The 19736-nt window shown below is 35.5% G+C and overlaps 1 protein-coding gene across 4 annotated transcripts in view; it reads left to right on the top strand.

Annotated features, from left to right (window-relative positions):
- LOC124612944 (very low-density lipoprotein receptor) overlaps positions 1-16788 on the top strand; it is a 611819-nt gene extending 595031 nt beyond the window's left edge. For 3 of the 4 annotated variants that reach the window (XM_047141450.1, XM_047141451.1, XM_047141453.1), the window contains 11 exons: positions 3164-3393; positions 4343-4604; positions 4977-5228; positions 5401-5701; positions 7220-7438; positions 8791-9145; positions 9325-9523; positions 11347-11460; positions 13348-13478; positions 13823-13978; positions 15249-16788. In XM_047141450.1, coding sequence (XP_046997406.1) covers positions 3164-3393; positions 4343-4604; positions 4977-5228; positions 5401-5701; positions 7220-7438; positions 8791-9145; positions 9325-9523; positions 11347-11460; positions 13348-13478; positions 13823-13978; positions 15249-15293 — 2264 coding nt within the window. In that variant the 3' untranslated portion in view covers positions 15294-16788. The remainder of the gene's footprint in view (positions 1-3163; positions 3394-4342; positions 4605-4976; positions 5229-5400; positions 5702-7219; positions 7439-8790; positions 9146-9324; positions 9524-11346; positions 11461-13347; positions 13479-13822; positions 13979-15248) is intronic. The other variant, XM_047141452.1, reaches the window with a different exon arrangement.
- Positions 16789-19736: the final 2948 nt, after the last annotated feature.

Raw genomic sequence — 19736 nt, 5'->3', positions numbered from 1 at the left:
CGGCACGTGACTATCGGAAAATAAAGTAGCATGACATTAGGTCTCGAAAATGTCAAAGAGTTCTAGTAATTACAAATTAGGTTTAATGTAGGATGCTGTTACGCTTTCTCGCCTGAGAGCTTGCCGCCTGATCGGCAACAGAAAACATTCCAACCATTCACAAGCTGTCAACAACATATTTGACACACTTGACAAGACCACAGGTAGAAGTGACAGACAACAGGGAGCTGAGTAAAACCAGACAGATACGCAAAGACACCCCCCCCCCCCCCCCCCACGACGCAAAAATTACAAAGACTACCTTTCTCGACCGGAAGCGGGAACGGCTGAAGGAACCAGCGTTCCTTTTCAGTTACCCGCTCGCGTAGCCATAGTTCACCGACCTAAGTTCACAATATTAGTGCTTGGTGAAATACTGATAATTTATAGCGCGTAAATTTATGACGTGAATGCTGTGATAGCTTGTTGCTATTACTGTTCATAAATAAAGTGCGTGACACATGTACCTCTCAAATTTTCAGACAAATACTTTTAAAATGTTTCTCCGAGCTCCAATTTCTTGGAAGTTACAGGGAAGCAGTGTAGTAACCTAAGTAGTGATGTTAATAAACTATTATTGTTAGATTAAAACGCTCACGGAAGTAGTACGTTAAAATGGATGTGACGGAACGTAATATTCGTGGGTGGGAGGAGATGATGAAGATGACGACAAACTCAGTCCCCCCCCCCCCAGGTATTCATTTGTACTTGAATAGGCTACCATAGCCGGCCGAGCAGTTCTAGGCGCTTCAGTCTGGAACCGCACGACCGATATGGTCGCAGGTTCAAATCCTGCCTCGGGCATGGATGTCTGTGATGTCCTTCGGTTAGTTATGTTCAAGTAGTTCTAAGTTCTAGGGGGCTGATGACCTCAGATGTTAAGTCCCATAGTGCTCAGAGCCGTTTGAACCATAAAAAAAAAAAGAGAGAGAGAGAGAGAGAGAGAGAGAGAGAGAGAGAGAGAGAGAGAGAGAGGCTACCATGGGTATTCGAAAAATAGTGACTAGCTAATATATTTTGACTGATTAACAGATCATACACCTCTTTTGTTGTGAGTTTGTTACTTCACTATAAATTGCAACTTGAACTGTATGAGAAACAGAATATGCATTTAACTTTTCACTCTAGCTACAGCATGATTCATTTCACAGAGTAAAAGGAGGTTGCTGATAATTGGCATCTGCACACTTATGTCACTCGAAAGTTGAGTACATTCATTAGTGTGTGAAAGAACGGGCATCTACATCTACATACATTCTCTGAAACCCACCGTATGGTGCATGGCGGAGGGTACCCTGTACCACAACTAGTCCTTTCCTCTTTCCTTTTCCTTTCCTGTTCCAGTTACAGGTAGAGTGAGGGAAAAATGACTGTCTCTATACCTCTGCATGAGCCCTAATTTCTCGTATCTTATCTTCATGGTCCACCTTGGCAATGTTCTGTTGCAATTCAAACCTCAAACCATCATTGGCAAGTCTGTAAGTCATTAACATAGCGTGATTCTGAAATATCACATCATTACTGGTGGCAAAATAAATCTAATCATAATAGCTTTTTTCATTGACTCAATGTGAGTCAAATGGAAAATCCATCCAAGTAGGACATCTCAGTGGTAGTTAATTTTGTCTTCATAATCACTTCAGGTTAGAACTGAGGAAATGTGGAAATAATATGAAATCAGCTTCCACCAGCTGAGCAAAAGCAGACTCAATTGTTTGTTCATAACTAATCTAAAAAACTAGGACACCTTGTCCTACTTGGATGGATTTTTGCTTGACTGTATGTAAAATTGCTCCCATTGACTGAGAAGGCACAGATTCTGAAAATCCTTATTTCATACTTTATTATAGAAAAAAATATATCTAATACATCAACACACAGAATGCACAGCCAGAATGTGTCTGCATTAGTATCAGTATTCTACTGAATGGAACAAATGAGGTAGGGAAATACATTTTGCAAACCAACATACATACATATTTAGTACTAGGTGATGGTAACAAGGAGGCACCTGGTTAATAACTCCCTAGGAATAATTGCTCACAATGTTGTTTTCAGTGATGTGGCTATTAGAACATCAGATGAGTATTGAAACACACAAAAAAATCCAGCTTTGATTAGGAAAGAGAGCTTTGGAATCCTTACATAATGGCTAATTTTGTATGTTACTATTGGCTTTGTCACAATTCTGATACTAACCAGCTAAGTTTGCATGCAAGGTAACAGACTTATTCAGTTTTGAACATGGGTATGTGGTTTCCATAGGTATGTCAGAATAGCTGGAGTTCAACAATAAAACAGGATCAGTCTTGTTAATGGGCAAATGGTGATCAAATTCTGTAATGCACCTTTCCAAAAGGGAAAAAATGTAATGTAGAAGAGTTAAAAACTGAAGTTTGGTTAATTGTCGACACTGTTTTACAAAAGGGATTTGCAGCTTAACTTTGGACAGACTGGGCAATACATTTCCTGTTAAGCCACTAACAAATGACTTTATAATTCTGGTTCATCAGTCAAGTAAGTAAACATGCATTTTGACAGCTTCCAGCACCAAAATTGACACACATACTGGTATAGCAGGTATGTTTATGATAGCTGCAAGTTTTGTAATTTTAGTACTTCTTTTAGTACTCTGCTCTAGATTGCTTCCTTAGTGAGAAATGTGTAAGCACTTTGAACTTAATTTTCACATTGCTTCAATGCAATGCATTTGATCTGTACCTCTTCTTGGAGAATATGCTTATATACATTGAGGAGTAGAGTCAAGTATTAAATTTGATATAATCAAAGAGCATGAACTCAGATTCACATAGTGCTTATTTTAACATTAGAACTGTTAACAAAACTGTCTCACTTCTTGTTCTGTAGAGTCTGTGTGAATTACAGGTTTATATCAATGTATGCCAGATTCAGCACCAGAAATGCAAAAACCCTAAAACACACTTCATAGATATTTGAAAAGAACTGTTAAATATAAAAAAGAAAAAGAAGTCAGCAGTTTTGTGAGTTCAGTGTTGCACAAAATCAGTAAATCTGCTATTCGGAAAAAAAAATACTTACTAGTATCAAAATCTGTAGGCACATATTTAAACTAAATTCCAAGAAAATTATGACTGCTTTTCAGATGAAACTTGTCGATCAGATGAGTTCACATGTGGAAACTCAAAGTGCATTCAACAACGATGGGTCTGTGATAGAGATGACGATTGTGGAGACGGATCAGATGAAAAGGACTGTCCAAAAACAACCTGCGCTCCAGAGACAGAATTCAATTGCTCTGATAACAACATGTGTATTACCGCCAGGTGGCAGTGTGATGGTGATCTTGACTGCCAAGACGGCTCCGATGAACAGGTATATCTTCTTTAATAACATATACATTTCTTTGTTACTCTTTCTCTGTTGTAACTACACAGATAAAAATGAACCTCATTTTGTAAAGAGGCACAAATTACATTCAAAGTTAAGTTAATTCATTATGTTCAGAGGTTGGAAAACCATTTCCTGAGACCATACAAATGTTGAGAGATCCTGTCATCTAAGATGCCAGTGAAAATTTAATGAGTGATAAAACTTCAGAGCCCGTGTATAGATAACAAGAAATACCCAAACAAGCCACACTCAATTTTCATGGTTGCACACTACCATTATAACAAAATTATCAATTATATTACTTTTACTGCAAAACTTACTGCTCCGTAATATTCCAGTTGATACTTTGTCCAGTCCTTTCATTACAATGAAATGTGCCCAACAAAATGTTAAATTTTGCTTGCCCAATACATAATTTAAAACTGTTCCTTTGATAGAATGACAAACTTTCTGTCAGTGAATCATCTATATATATATTTCTGGGGCTATAGTGACTAAAATGCTAAGTTATAACTTTGCTGTCACTGTTCTTCACTCATTCATGCATTCATTCACATATTGTGTTTCATAAATCCCATCACAAAGCCTTCTGGGATGTGAAACAAGGTAGCAGGGCGACAGTAGTAAAGTTTATTAGCAACAGATTCTTTCTACTGGTAACTTACTCAAACTCATAAATATGGAAATAACTTCTAGATTATTTTATATATGCATATGAGTATTAGGAGGAAAGCAGTTGCTTTAAAACCCACTGCTGCTCCTCTGTAATTCCAAAGCGATTGTATTTTATGTAATACAACATTAATAATTAAGCATAATTTTATATTAAAATTATTTCTTGATCTGTTTATATGTTAATGATAAAGATGAAAAAATAAGAAATACAGGATTTTTAGAGTTCATATAGTAATATTTCTTAATGTTCAAACAGGGTTGCACATCAACTGGCCCCATCTCACACTGCTTACCCCGTGAATTTGAGTGCCTTGATCGAATGACCTGTATCCATCAGTCTTGGGTGTGTGATGGAGACAGAGACTGCCCAGATGGCAGCGATGAGGATGTGTCACGTTGTCATAACATGACGTGCAGGCCAGATCAATTTCAGTGCCGCAATCGTATCTGCATCCCAGGACATTTGCACTGTTCAGGTCATGCCGAGTGCAGCGATGGAAGTGATGAGGAGAACTGCAGTGAGTACTTAGTGAGCAGCATGACTCACTTGTGTATATTGTGTGTAGGCATATTATCAGTATATAGTTTAATATACGAAAGTTGTGCATTAGGGAAGAGAGAATATTAAAAGCAACTTATTAAATCGTACCAATCAGTTCATTTATAAAATAAGTCATGCTTTTCTTAACAGCAACAACTGGACTAAAAAAAAAGTGGTAACTTGTGCTAATAGTTCACATTATGGTGGGATTTACAAATAATTTTTTTCTGGGCAGTTGTAAATGTAATTTATTGCCATAGTTTCCCCAAGTTTCTGGTCTACATGTTGGCAGCAGTTTTATTATTTTTTTCTAGATACTTACATACATTATTTGCTTCTCTCCTTCAAGCATCACCTGTGCCAAAGTGTGATCCAAAGACAGAGTTTGAATGTGGAGGCGGTATGTGCATACCTTTATCCTCGGTGTGTGATAAGAAGCCCGACTGTCCGAACTGGGAAGATGAACCACAAGAAAAATGTGGCAAGAATGAATGTGCTGTAAATAATGGTGGCTGCTCACAGAAGTGTGTTGATACGCCTGCTGGTTACTACTGTGACTGTCTTCCAGGGTTCAAGCTTGTTGATAATCATACTTGTGATGGTATGTATTACTTCGATAGTATTCAACTAAAGTAATTGAAAATTTATTTTACTTACACAAATTCAAAAGGAATCCATGACTACAATAATTAGTTTTGCAATTTTTTTCTCCCACAAAGATGTGGTACACACTTTGAATTTTCTCCCTGTTTAAATTTATAATTATATTTCAGATGTAAATGAATGTGAGATACCAGGGGCATGTTCACAAGAATGTATAAACGAGAAAGGAACTTTCAAATGTCAGTGCGTTGAGGGTTATTTAAGAGATCCAAGAGATCCAACAAGATGTAAAGCGATGGAAGGTCATGCATCACTGTTGTTTGCTCGTCGCCATGATATTAGGAAAATATCATTGGACCATCACGAGATGACAGCAATTGTTAATGACACAAAAAGTGCCACGGCACTGGATTTTGTGTTCCGGACAGGGATGATATTCTGGAGTGATGTAAGCGACCAAAAGATTTACAAGTAAGTTCCACAGCTGAATCTTGCTGTTATGTTAAGGGTTCAATATAACCACTAGCTAGATAATGTTTTCTTGATTCTTGCAACTTTTATTTATATTACTCATTGTGACTTGAATTAAACATCTCAATTTATTTGTAAACTTATTGTATTGTACTTTCTGTAACTTGATATATTATGGTTTAGTGTGCAAAAGCAAAACTGATTCCCTGTTGATGATTTTGATCTAAACACTGAGTTCAGAGTAAAAATGACAGTGATAAGTCTAAGTCAATACAAAATGAAGAAATTGAGAGATGAAACCACTGTTTAAGGCTTGTGGAGATGATGGAAACTGTGTTTCTATGATAGACAAGAAAGTACATAATGAAGTAAAACTATTGCCTTGCAGACACATGGTTGTGAAAAAGTGCTAAGAGCGGTATAATGTTGCTGATAGTGAGGAAGATCTTTAAATAAAACAGACCAAAATCCCACTCAAAATGAAATTTTATACCTGAGAATAAGCTTACAAGGATAACGAAAGAAAAGCGCAACTTAAAACTTAACTTCTTGTTCATTACCTAAAAAGTTTTACTTACAGTACCCTTATTGCCAAAAATTAAGACTGGATGCCTAGATGTCTACAAGTAGATGCACATACTGCATATCACAGTGTCTCCATTTAGTGTGTGATAACATAATAGACCACAGACAGCTATAAAATTTTTAAAGCAGTAGATTTAAATCAAAGGAAAATTCATTTGGGAAAACCAATAAATTATGCGACAGAACTGCTGGGAGCTTATGCTACTACTGTAGTTCTTTGCTTGGTAAGAGAGAGGGGTTGATTAGGGAAGGTTGAAAAGGAAGGTCAGGCCCCTCAGACCCCAAGATGAGATGGATGCACGTCAAGTGAGGTCAAGGGTAGGACCTTCCTTTTTAACCTTCCCCAACCTATACCTCTTTCCTCCCTAAGGAAACAACTATTCGTTCTGAAACCTAGGATAGTACATCACTTTTACTGCTGTGTGTGTCCATCAGAGAAGTACTGAAAGTTTCACCTCCTAAAGGCAATATGACCAGCGATTCTGTCCTATAATGTATTGAAATTAATACTGAAAGCAATATTCAGAAGTATGGCATGTTTTGGGTCCATTATATTATGGAAATTTTGTTTGGCTGCACATGGAGCGATCAATTAAAAAATTAAGAAGTACAAAACATTCCATGAAGAGTAAAGTCATTCCACCTCAAATCTAAGCACTTAATCGTGCATATATATTCGTATGGGAAATAAACCATATGTAGAGGGAAAATCTAACAGCAAATAGACACAGTTCAAGCAAAATGTGTTTAAAGGAGTAGGCTCCTCAGTATTAGCCTATAAACTGTGTAAAGAAGTACAAAATGAACTAATCAACACTTTTCTATGTACTACTGCAGTCTTCTTTGTGGGTAATGAGCCTGCTTTATTTTTTTCTGTGTGGCATATGTTAAATATTTGCAGTAATGTAATATTAATACTGTATTACTTTTCAGGGCACCTATTGATGAAGGAAGTGAGCGGACTGTCGTAATAAAAGATCAGTTAACAACATCTGACGGTCTGGCAGTGGATTGGATTTACAATCACATTTATTGGACTGACACTGGGAAAAATACTATAGAGTTGGCAAATTTTGAAGGAAATATGCGTAAAATTCTAATAAAAGATGAGCTGGAGGAGCCTAGAGCTATCGCTGTAAATCCCTTGGATGGGTAAGTAAAAATAAATCGGTTTACAGTGTATCTCTTGAAGAAACTCAGTCATATAAATTTTGTTGCTCATACCAAGTGAGGCAGCACAGTAGACCTTGTCTTCTAAGAGCTGTGTTTCAAATCCTGGTCTCTGTTTTTACATGGCTTCCCAAAATTACTTAAAATTAATACTGTGGCAGTTCATTTGAAAAAGATGCAGCTAATTTCCTTCCTCAGTCTGAGTTTTGCTGCATCTCTAATGATGTAGTTGTCAAAAGACCAATAAACCTCAGTTCTCCCCCTCCCATTTTGTCTTTAATTTTTATAGTTTGTAATGTCCTTCTGCATTAATAAGGTTACACTTGTCACCAACACTAAATTTTTGGAAAGCTTTATTGCTAGAGATTGCCGTTTGCCATAGGAGATGCACAAATAAATGTTGCTTAATTACTTGCAGACACACACCTGGAAAGGGATGTTTCAAACAAAAGCTCTTCATCAATGAATCACTTTTGAAATTGTCAAAAGAATAACCCTGAAACTTGGGAAATACATTTCTCTGTAAAATATGGCATTGTGGTTTAGTAAATTAACTTACTTAGTAGGCTACACTTAACATCAAGATGATAACTACAGAATTGTACAAACTGTCAAATACAATGTTGATAAACAGACACATTTCACCTTAAAAGAGTGCCTTGACTGAGCATACTAATCCAGAGCCACCAGCTTACACAAAACACAGATGCATATACCAGAAACAAAATGTAAAAAGATAAAGCTGATGATGTTGTCCCATGCAGAGGATAATCAGTTTTAAATAAAATTTTCACCATTCTTTGATAGAGAAATGAAATTCTAGAATGAAATAAATTCATTCGACACACAGCATATCTGCTTTTACAATAAAATCTTTTAATAAGACTGTGATGACTAAAAACTGTTCCTCTGTACTTACAAAACTTAGAAATTTGGTAGACCCAGAGTATAAGTTGGGTGTTTTTCCTCATGCAATTGTTTATATTCCTTCAAAGTTTCTTCTTTGTCAGCTAAATGATGAAATTTGAAAATAATACTGAAATCCACTGCATTAGATTTTCAAGCCTAACTGTGGAATGAAAATAATAGATGGCTAATATCTTCATAGGGCACTGTGATGGCAATGTTAGAACAGCTACCGATATCCATATATTCTGGAGACGTAAGATTGAGAGCTGCCAGGGTGACTGGTAGTAAATTAACAAAATATATCTCACTTTCAGAAGTTCTGTGAATTTCTTGTTCCATGGATCTCTCTTTCAATCTGTATATCTCTTTCTAAAGTTTTCATACTGTTCAGTATACTCACAAAACTGATTTTATGATTCTAATAGGTGGATGTACTGGACTGACTGGGGTACAAACCCAAAGATTGAAAGGGCGGGCATGGATGGTGCTCACCGCCAGACAATAGTCTCTTATGAAGTGAAATGGCCCAACGGCTTAACCCTTGACCTTGTAAAGAAAAGAGTATACTGGGTAGATGCCAAGCTAAATGTTATATCTTCTTGCAACTATGATGGAAGTGGTCGGAGAGTTATTTTGTACTCACCGGAGCATCTTCAGCACCCATTCTCAGTGACAACATTTGAGGACTGGGTGTACTGGACTGACTGGGACAAGCAGGCAGTTTACAAGGCAAATAAATTCACTGGGAAAGATGTTTCTGCAATTACAGCAACACACATGGTAAATACTTCCTATTTGAGGTTATGGCTGAATAAGCTCATAGAAACTCAATAATATAATGTATGTGTTTCATGAAATGTCTTTGCTTTTTGTTGTTGTTGTTGTATGAAAAACCCTCAACATTGATTACTTACTCATAATCTGTATCATTTATCACACAAAATGTCTTTACTTCACAGCTCCAAAATCCAATGGTAATCCATGTGTATCACCCATATCGGCAACCCGATGGTGAAAATCATTGCCAAGCAGTTAATGGCCACTGCTCTCATCTTTGCCTGCCGGCAGCTCAGATAAATGCACATTCACCAAAAATTTCTTGTGCATGTCCTGACGGCCTGCAGTTAATGCAGGATGGTTTGATGTGTGCTGAGGCTGGTAAGTATACATTATACTGACAGAAAGCATGTACTGGAATATAAACATATATATCACCATGTAGACAATGAGGAATTTGATTTTACTGGGTTCACATATTTGCTAGTGTATTCTACCTGACCTATCCAACTTCTGATAATATCAAAATGACAAGACCTATAATTTGTTTAGTGCAATAAAAATGTGTATCAGATAAACCTTACCTTGAAGGTTTAGAGCATGCAAATGAGAGTTCAGTTCCTAATAATGAAAGCATACCCAGTGTCAGGCAAAAATGCTATGATGCCAGATGAATTAATGGTGACTACTTTCCATGCACGTGATAAGTGATTTATTTGTACAGGATGATAAACTGATGACATATATCTGACACGAAATGCTTGGGAGAAGCAAATCTTGTTCTTTCTTAATGGATGCTTACAAATAAAAATTGCAGATTTATTAGATATGGAAGTCCATTGGTTTAACAAATTCATGGTGATTACGTCTTGCAAATTTTTTAGCAGCATCTGCAACTGAAGGAGATATGGAAATTGGAATCATTGAGTGTTATATAATAATTTAAATGTATCATATACAACTAACAACAGCTTTATTTATGTCTTGTTGTTTAACAATATGGTGCTTTCAACTGGGACATTCACTGGAATTACCTGTTCATTAAGAATTATAGCCAAAGCCCTACAAAAGGAGGGGGAAAATTATGGGAATTATGTAGCAACGTTGTTAGTGCAATGGCACACGGCGTTTAATCTGTAGTTCTTCTACAGTTTTGCACTCATAATGCATGCCATTTTTAGTGATGTGTAGGATTTAAATCTGCAGTTTATTTTACAGGCTGCTGTAGGATTTCCTGTCCATTGTCTAATGTAATTCTGTGAGAAGTATCTTTACATACAGCTTGTATGCACATGTCTTTTGCATGATTTTGTGTAATTTGCATGAACCCAGTAATTATTTATTGTTTTCATTATATTTAAGTTATTTTATGGCAAAATTACTAGTCTAATGATCATGTAGTTGTGACACTACTACCATCACAACTGTGTGATGGTACAGCAGAGACCATGAAGATGATTACTGTGTATACAAGAAAAGGCAGTAGTAGTGTTACAGGTATTCCATGTGTTGCAATTTCGTCATTTGCGTGATTTCTGACCTGTTCTAGCAACATTTTATCAGTTTACATGGTTATGGGAAGAGGAAAGAAATTCTAGAATTTTTGGATACGACAGGTAGTCTAGAATAGGTCAGCAATTTGGGTTAACAACCATCATCACTCGGCATTTCATTAAGAATGAGCTTAATTGCATCACATTGCTTTAAGTATTCAACAAGTCTGTATGATGTGACCACCATTTAAGTCCAAACAGGTTGTTTAGTTTGTTAAACAACTGACTATCAGCACCGAAAGTATGGGATATCCTTGTTAATTTATATCCGATAGCATCACTTTCCAAATTAGAGAAATGCTGATGAAATTTTGCCTAGATTAAAGATTTCTTTGAACTTCTGAAACCTCTCATAACTACAGTTCTGAATTCAACAACAGGAATAAGGACTTTGTTTTGGATATTGGAAACCCCATCATGCAAAATTATTTCCATGTTGGTAAAAATTCCACCATACAAAATGGGACTACAAATAGTCACAAGCAGTTCAGTTTTCTCAGTATATTTTGTAAAATGACATGTATTAAGAGATATATTTATTGCTTGGAAAACTTTCCCTTGTTGTCGAAGTTACTACTGCCATAGAAGAAATAATTTTAACATATCAAAAATTACTTAATTATTTTACTAAAAGTTTTGAAATATTTTCAGCTACAACTACTAGCACTACTACTACTGAAGAACCAGACTGGGATTACCGTGATACTTTGGGTTCAAGTCAGTTTCAAAACACTCAAACTACATTAACCCATTCACATACCCAGAGTGAGTAAAGTGTGCATCATACCACAGCCCCCCCTCTTGTGTGGTATGAATTATTAAGAAGTGCCCTAAAACTCTGGTTGTGGCTAAATCTTGTCTAACTTTCCGCAAATAGTAAATAATAGACATTCAATGAAAACTGGCTATAACTGCAGTAAAACACAATCTCAAAGTTTTGTGTGTGGCACTTTCAGTAACTGTTTTGGAAAGAGTGTGTGTGTGTGTGTGTGTGTGTGTGTGTGTGTGTGTGTGTGTGTGTGTGTGTGTGTTTTCACTTCATTTGATCGGTTCCTTGTCGTAGCTGAAAAATCATAACAGTATTTCTTGTGTGCACTTGCTGTTAATGTTCAAAAAGGGTCTAAGGGATCTTCCATGGCTTGAGTGTAATGCATGTGTACAGTATTATTTAACACCAATAAGTCTTCTTCACCTTTTCTTCAATTGCTTACATATTCTACAGTTGTCTGAGCTTTTTTGCATTTTTGCAGCTTCTTTGCATGCTTCTTTCTTTTCTTTTTGCATGTTTAAAAAAAATTACTTTCAGGGCTGGTAGGTTCAAGTTTTAGGCATTTCATTGAGATAGTTTGCCAGTAATGTTGCAAAATAGAAAAAAAAGTATCCTGAGAAATTGCCAATACCTGAGTGGTCATTTATGAACACTGCATTTGGGACAAGTGGACTAATGAAGATAATTTTTTTTATATAGTCATACGCACACTCTCACTTGCTTGTCATTATCTACATTCTGAGTAGAAGGTAGCTTCCTCACTGCATTCGCAAATGACTTGAGCTTAACTTTCTTACACTGAACTTCCAAAAAAGGGCAGGTGAAAAGTGACTTTAAGAAAAATATAACAGCCTTTAAATTTCTTCTATTTAAATATCATCCATGCATTTGTGATAAATACTTTTCTTGCGTAATGTAGCACAGTGAAACAGCTAGCTAAATGAAATCTGTGAAGTCAGAAGAAATTAGCATTACTATGTTCAAAGTTAATAAATGAAAATAAAACATGGATTTTCTTGTAGTGCTACTTTGTGGTGGTGGGTGTACTTCCCAAATTTAGTGTGTGACAACCTAAAAGTGTGTGCTTAAATGTTTTATGTAATAAAATTGTTTGGTTTACTTTGTGTCTGTCACTTAAATAAATAGCTAGTGACTGAAAATAGTAATTAGATCACTAATGAAATTATAATTAAGTAATAATTTTTATTTCTTGATTCATATATGACAATTCATTACCTATGATTCAAATTGAATAGGCACTTAAAAGTGATGAATTATTTTTGCAGTCACACTAAATTATCAGATTTTACTCCAAAATTTTTTCTGAAAGTCCTGAAGTGCAACATTGGTATGTTGATTCTCTAATGCACAAGGCTGCTTGTAATTGCATCTGGTGACCTTGACTCAGCAGTGTGTCACTTCTCCTTCCACCTTAAAGGAGCCCCACACATTCTCTGAGTTGTGACTACTAGTGTAACATGTTGTTGAGCTTTTTATCTTGCTTATCAGTTTTCAATACAGTACACATACTGCATGTTCTTATCACTGGTGCTACCTCAAGTACTACCACGACTTTCTTGTTTTAGTGTGCACTTAAAATAACTTCTGGGTTCATAAGTACTTATAACTAAAGTGCAGTGCAATATACTGTAAGCTTCAGGACTTTCACTTAATTCGACTCTTCTTGGACATCTGTAGTGAATTTTTAGCTAGTTAAATATAGAAACAGCTGGCACAACCCAGCTACTGTTGTTTTATATTGTTTTGTGGTAGATACAGAATGAGTTACTCAACAGGTAACCTCAACAGATGTTTGTGTTTTCCTTTAATTAAAATGTATTAATGTTGCTTGTAAACTTAAAGTGAGGACTTTTATTTTACAGCAAGTCCAAATGAGAGCACCACTAAATTAGTAGCTGGACCTGATGCATTTCCCATTGAGGATACGGACAGTGGAATGGTTGCAGGAATAGTAATTGGAGTTGTGACTGTTATACTAATATTGGCAGCTATAGTAAGTAGAAATTATAAATTAATAAGTATTAATAGAAATAAAATTATCTAAAAATGTGTGTTTTTCTCAGATAATGTGTTAATGAAAACAATCTGTGCTGTAACATTGCATACTAATGTAATAGATATCCACATTGTTATAATCAAGTTGGATTCACAAACATATGTATTCAAGAATTTTTTGCTCATCACTGTTGAAATGCACTAATATCTAAATAAGATAAATGTCTGCATTACCTAAAATATGATTTTTCCGAAGTTTTCTCAGTTGTTAAAAGGATTTAAACGTATGTAACACACCTATATTAATATTTTTTCACAGTCTTTCAAATCTTGTTTTTGCAGGTGGCTCTGGTAGTTTACCGGCATTATCTTCACAGAAATGTGACCAGTATGAACTTCGACAATCCAGTATACAGGAAAACTACTGAAGATCAGTTCTCATTGGAAAAAAATCAATATCAGCCACAAAGGATCTACCCTGCAACAGTGGGTGAAGAGGTAAGGGCACTTGCTATGGATAGCTGCATACTTAGATAATTCTCCACTGTTTAAGGAATTTCCTGTTCTATATTTTCTTAAGAGTGTATTCTTTGCTTCTGACAAAGACTGAAAAGTCAAAAGCACATCAAACTTTGTTTCTACGAATCTCTTTTTTTTTTTTTTTCCTTCTTCTTGGAAAGACTGCCCTTGCCAACCATTTTTGTTCTTTATTAATATGAAAATCCAGTGTAACAAATTATGGAAAGAAACATTTTTGACAGTCAGAATTGTAAAACAGTATATACATGTCTCTGCCATTATAACTGATAAAAGAAATGAAGGTACAGAATTTAAAATCAAATGAAAATACTGTGATTTACTGTGAACTCAAATGAGGCAATAGGAAAATTCTTTGCAAATTCTTTGTTGAAATAAACTAGTAATTTACTTGGTTAAGAGGTTAATGCACAAGCTTGCTCTCCATAATTTGTGGAAGTTTGTTAATAGGTAACACTGTGGCATCCAATTTATCCACTGTCATTAATATGTGGCTTTAGGAAACTATTGCAGAGATTATTTCAGTACCTGCACGAGTGTTTCCCATTTCAAGTTCTCAAGGAGGTGGGCAGGCTCACAATTGTTAAGTGCAGAAATCTGGCCGTCAATAATGTTTTGTCTTAGTTGCCATAAAAGGTATACATCACACGAACAGTCTTAAATTCCGCCCATTTTTCTCACGAAATATCTTCATTTCCATTAATACACCTGTGTTGTGTGTTTAGAGAGAGAGAGAGAGAGAGAGAGAGAGAGAGAGAGAGAGAGAGAGAGAGAGAGATAGTGAATTTCTGCTGAGAACAGTTGCTGCCAAATATTGTTTTATTCCTGTGTGCATTTGTGCACCCCAATTAGTATAATTATAAAATATGACATTAATTTTAAGGAAAAGTTAAAGTTTTTTGATATGTATTCAGATTTTCTGTAAGACAGGTGTATTTATTTACAATTCCAAACAAACTGGACATGACACACAACTATTAATTAAGTCACTTTACTACATAAATCTAAGTGCTTTTTACTGCCTTTGACCCTTGTTTCATGCCTCCCATAATGCTGTTAACAGCAAGGACTTTATGATTCTCTGGTAAGTATGACACAGACAATGCATGAGACAGCTGCGCATAGAAACAAATTTTGGCACTTAATGAACAGTAGATGGTAAATTTATCTAAAACATGTGTAACGAAGATTATTACACTCAGTTTATCACAATTATTATTTTTTTTTTCAGGCTCATGAGCCCCTGACTAGTCCTGGGACAAATGATTATGTATAACTGTGCTTTGAAGTTAGTTCAGTAACGGACTACTATCCAGGCATGTTCTCCTGCCATTGTGGACAAGTGTGTTGAATGGTGCATGGTGGTGTCAAGGCTAGAAATAAAGTTGTTGGGATTGCAGCAGCATTGTCTGTGGTTGGCAGGATTAAGTTAAGCAACTGTGCATTCTGAAATGAATGTGGCACACCATGTGCAAGCAAGTGATAGCTCGCATTTCTAGAATTTTTTAGTTGAGCAAGAGGATTTGAGTGGATTGTGAATAATGGGACAGTGCCAAATTTCTGTGATCTGTTTACTATAAAGCATGTAGTGTGAATAAGTGTATATACAGGAAGATGGAAACTTTTAGAGGTGCATACTGGACATGAACATAAAATGTATGTTGTATCCAAAACTAATTATTTTCAGGCTACCTTTTTTTCTTTTTTTTGTTACTGTGTGTATCATCTAAGTATCCATTTTCCAGACTCCTGTAAATATTTAATTTTATTATCAGCCTGTATATTTTGAAATGTGTATAAATCATATTCCTGTGTAAATACTTTCATACTGTGTAAATGGTGTAGAAATCTTTCATTACAGAAAGTGTCACATTCGGTTTCGATAATAGTGTGAGAGAATGTGTGAGAATGTCTTTAAACTAAGCTGTATTTACGTACTGCATGGATGACTGATGTATTTAATTGCCTGTAAAGGATTTGTACAAAAATATAACTTTGTCATTAAGAAATGAGAACGAAAATATTTTAAAAAGAGCTATTTAAATGTTTTGTAAATACAGTGATCATAATTTCAGATTTGTGTCCTGCAATTAATTCTATTGAGCAAATGGAGGTAAGCATTTATAAAAACATCAGTTCTATGTAGAATAAATGTGAAATTCTGCCAAAGTTTTAAAAAATTCTGTGTTAAGTTTATTTGTTAAAAAGTTTACAACATTCTTTGTTCCTTTGTTTCTTATATTATTACAGTGAGATTGAAAATGAGAGAACAGTGTATTTCATATTAGATCTGTCTCTTTAAACAGGCACATGTTCTATACATCTACTATGAAGTATGATGGTTATTAAGTACAAAATATAATCATAATCGATAACAAAATTTTAATGTTATCCATTTTGCTATTGGGAGTATCTAAAGTGCCAAAGTTACCATTCCTTTTAAAGATATTCTTTGAAATATTATAACAAGAAATAAATCTGGTATGATTTGTGTAATGATGAGCTTTAATATGAGTTATCAGTGGGAAATGGACTCAAAGCCTTTTAGTAAGGATTTAGTGTCTTGATAATTATATTGTATTAATGAAGTGCTTTGATAGCGTTGTGATTACTGTAATTCCTAAGTCTTCGGATATTAAGCAAATGTAAGATTTGCATGTTTGTTGCTCATTATTGTATTACCATCACATAGTTTTATCATTTCGTTCCCTCAGTGTGTGTACAATTGTAAATATATAATGAAAAATGTGAACATCTTTTTAAATTGGCAATCCTAAATTATTTTTGCAGTGAATCCTTGCCATTGTAATTATCTGATAAGAAAAGTAATATTAACTTTGGAGGAATTAATTTTTTTTAATGAAACACCGAACTGATTAAATTAACAAGCTGTAAAAGTCTCTATTACACATGGAATGTAGTTGGTATTTGGCAGCATTCCAATGACTGGCATAACACAGGAGGAATATGATTGCAAATGCATGAAAATAGCTATCAAGTTAATTTGTGGAAGTTTTGCAAAAAGCATTTTAAAGGAATGCTTAAGAACAGATTCACAATAATAGTAGATACAGGAACTTGGCATTTTTCTCCGTCTGGACTTCATAAAACCATCATAAAATGATTCTACGTGAACTAAATGATGAAAATTTTTACACATTGATGATCTGTTAAGGAAATACCCAGGCTTTTGAAGGCTTTTAAATTATATGCTTGGTTAAATTAATATTTTACTTGAAATGAATCAGATAACATTAACTGCAAAAGCCTCTCACAAGACTGGCAAAAGTGGTGTCTGTCAATTATATTACCATCCTGATGGGTCAGTTTTGTTACCAGTAATGGTAAAGCTGTCTTAAACCAACAGTTGTAAGGGTGTGTGCTGCGTGGACACTAAACTATGCTGTATCTTGGGATAGTTATTTCACATATACAGATCATCATAAAGGAAGTGGTAAGTGAAAGAAAAAAAATCTAAGGCCATCCAAGCGATCAGTCGCAAACCTCGTTTGTGTACTGTGACACTCACTTAGCCCCAAATCACACTTGTTACCATCAACAATGTCAAAACAATTTAACTGACTACAGTTCCAGGAACATAAAGTAAAAGGTTCCTTGCATTACTACTCAGTTTTGGAGAGAAATGTTCTAATTCCACCTAAGGTCAGTGTACTTAAACCTTTGCATTACTTTTGTGTTTTTCAACTGACCGAAAACTATCCGAAAAAGTGAAAAAGCAATCATCTGAAAGGTGCTGGCAAAAAAAACTTTTCACAGAAATGCGTACGTACTTCATTAATAATAAACAAGAAATTGTCAGTGTAGCTACATTGTTCACTTACAGTTAAGTTGGAATAGTGTAAAACGACATAATGAAATTCACAATGTAACTAAAATTTCCTTGTGGTGATAACTGCATATCTATCTGTATATCGCAAACCATTTTATAGTGTGCAGTGGAGAGTTACTAGTCATGGAAACGGCAGATATTTGAGGTATAGCAATCTGTCACCGAAGAGGCTGCAATGTTTGTGGACATCTGCGTATATCTGTTTTACACTGGACATGTAGTTAGAAGTTGCAAGGTGTTCAACCTTTAAGACTTTTCAGGCAGGAAACAGTAACTGAAAACTTAGTTCACTAACCACCTCATTCTGGAAACATCCCCCAGGCTGTGGCTAAGCCATGTGTCCACAATATCCTTTCTTCCAGGAGTGCTAGTTCTGCAAGGTTCGCAGAGGAGCTTCTGTGAAGCTTCAAAGATAGGAGACGAGGTACTGGCAGAATTGAAGCTGTCAGGACGAGTTGTGAGTCATACTTGAGTAGCTCAGTTGGTAGAGCAAAGGTCCCGAGTTCGAGTCTCGGTCCGGCACACAGTTTTAATCTGTCGGGAAGTTTCATATCAGCGCACTCTCCACTGCAGAGTGAAATTCTCATTCATGTATGCCCTTTATTCAATCAGCTATAAGTGTGTTTAATTAACAATACGCAACAATATAACTGAGTGGCTATTCTGGCAAAAAAAGCTTTTCATTCAACAAGTAAAATAAAATGAAACTAAATAATCCATGTCTTTACACAAACAGCATTGCATTCATTGCACTATCAACACACTCTTAATTTCCATTGATTCTGTATCTCCTGATATATTTTGGGAAAATGTGGTGATTCCTTTAGTAAAGAAATGTGATGCGAGTGAATTTTGCGGAAAGGGTAATTGGGCACCTTGCACGTGCCTCAGTGTGAGTTTAAAAGTCGGACATTGTTCTCAATGGTATGGGCAGCAATAAAAAAAAACTTTATAAACATGAAATATGTCATTACAATCTGTGTGAGCAACAGAAAGTTCAAAAAAGTGTTAGTGCCAATGCTTTTCCAACTACATACAATTAGACAATACAATTTTGTATCCCTTCTCTACAGTTAATGTTAAAATTCAATTATGGCAGCTTACATACATTACCAATCATGTTTTAAGTAATTCAGTGGAGAGGTACAATTTGATTTTTAAAGTCAGTATAGCTTCATAGAGCAGGCCTCTAACATCAAACTTTAATATGTATTGTTTTTTTAATACATGGAAGCATAAACGGTGTTATATAAAGTAAAGGAAGGGCCTTCTTTATGGGTATAACTTGGCATTCACTTCTCGGAAATCCAACATTGGGAGATTTAAAGGTCTTTCTCTCAAACCTACAGTGTCTTATTAATTCACCACATTACCTGGTGTATCGCCAAAGCTGTGTTAGGGACCAGATTATGACAAGAAACATTTCATTTTGTTTGAAGAAAACTAAATATTACAAAAATGTTATAACATATTGAGACATCTTCTCTAAAGTTCACTGTCTTTGATGGAAACCAATCACTGGTCACGATATAAATAAGACAATGCAATGTAAGTTGTTGTTGTTGTGGTCTTCAGTCCTGAGACTGGTTTGATGCAGCTCTCCATGCTACTCTATCCTGTGCAAGCTTCCTCTCCCAGTACCTACTGCAACCTACATCCTTCTGAATCTGTTTAGTGTATTCATCTCTTGGTCTCCCTCTACGATTTCTACCCTCCACGCTGCCCTCCAATACTAAATTGGTGTTCCCTTGATGCCTCAGAACATGTCCTACCAACCGATCCCTTCTTCTAGTCAAGTTATGCCACAAACTTCTCTTCTCCCCAATTCTATTCAATACTTCCTCATTAGTTATGTGATCTACCCATCTA

This window comes from Schistocerca americana, chromosome 4 (assembly GCF_021461395.2).
Source record: "Schistocerca americana isolate TAMUIC-IGC-003095 chromosome 4, iqSchAmer2.1, whole genome shotgun sequence".
NCBI classification, from domain to species: domain Eukaryota; kingdom Metazoa; phylum Arthropoda; class Insecta; order Orthoptera; family Acrididae; genus Schistocerca; species Schistocerca americana.
Note: the sequence above shows the minus strand (reverse complement) of the source record. Positions and strands in the feature narration are given on the sequence as shown.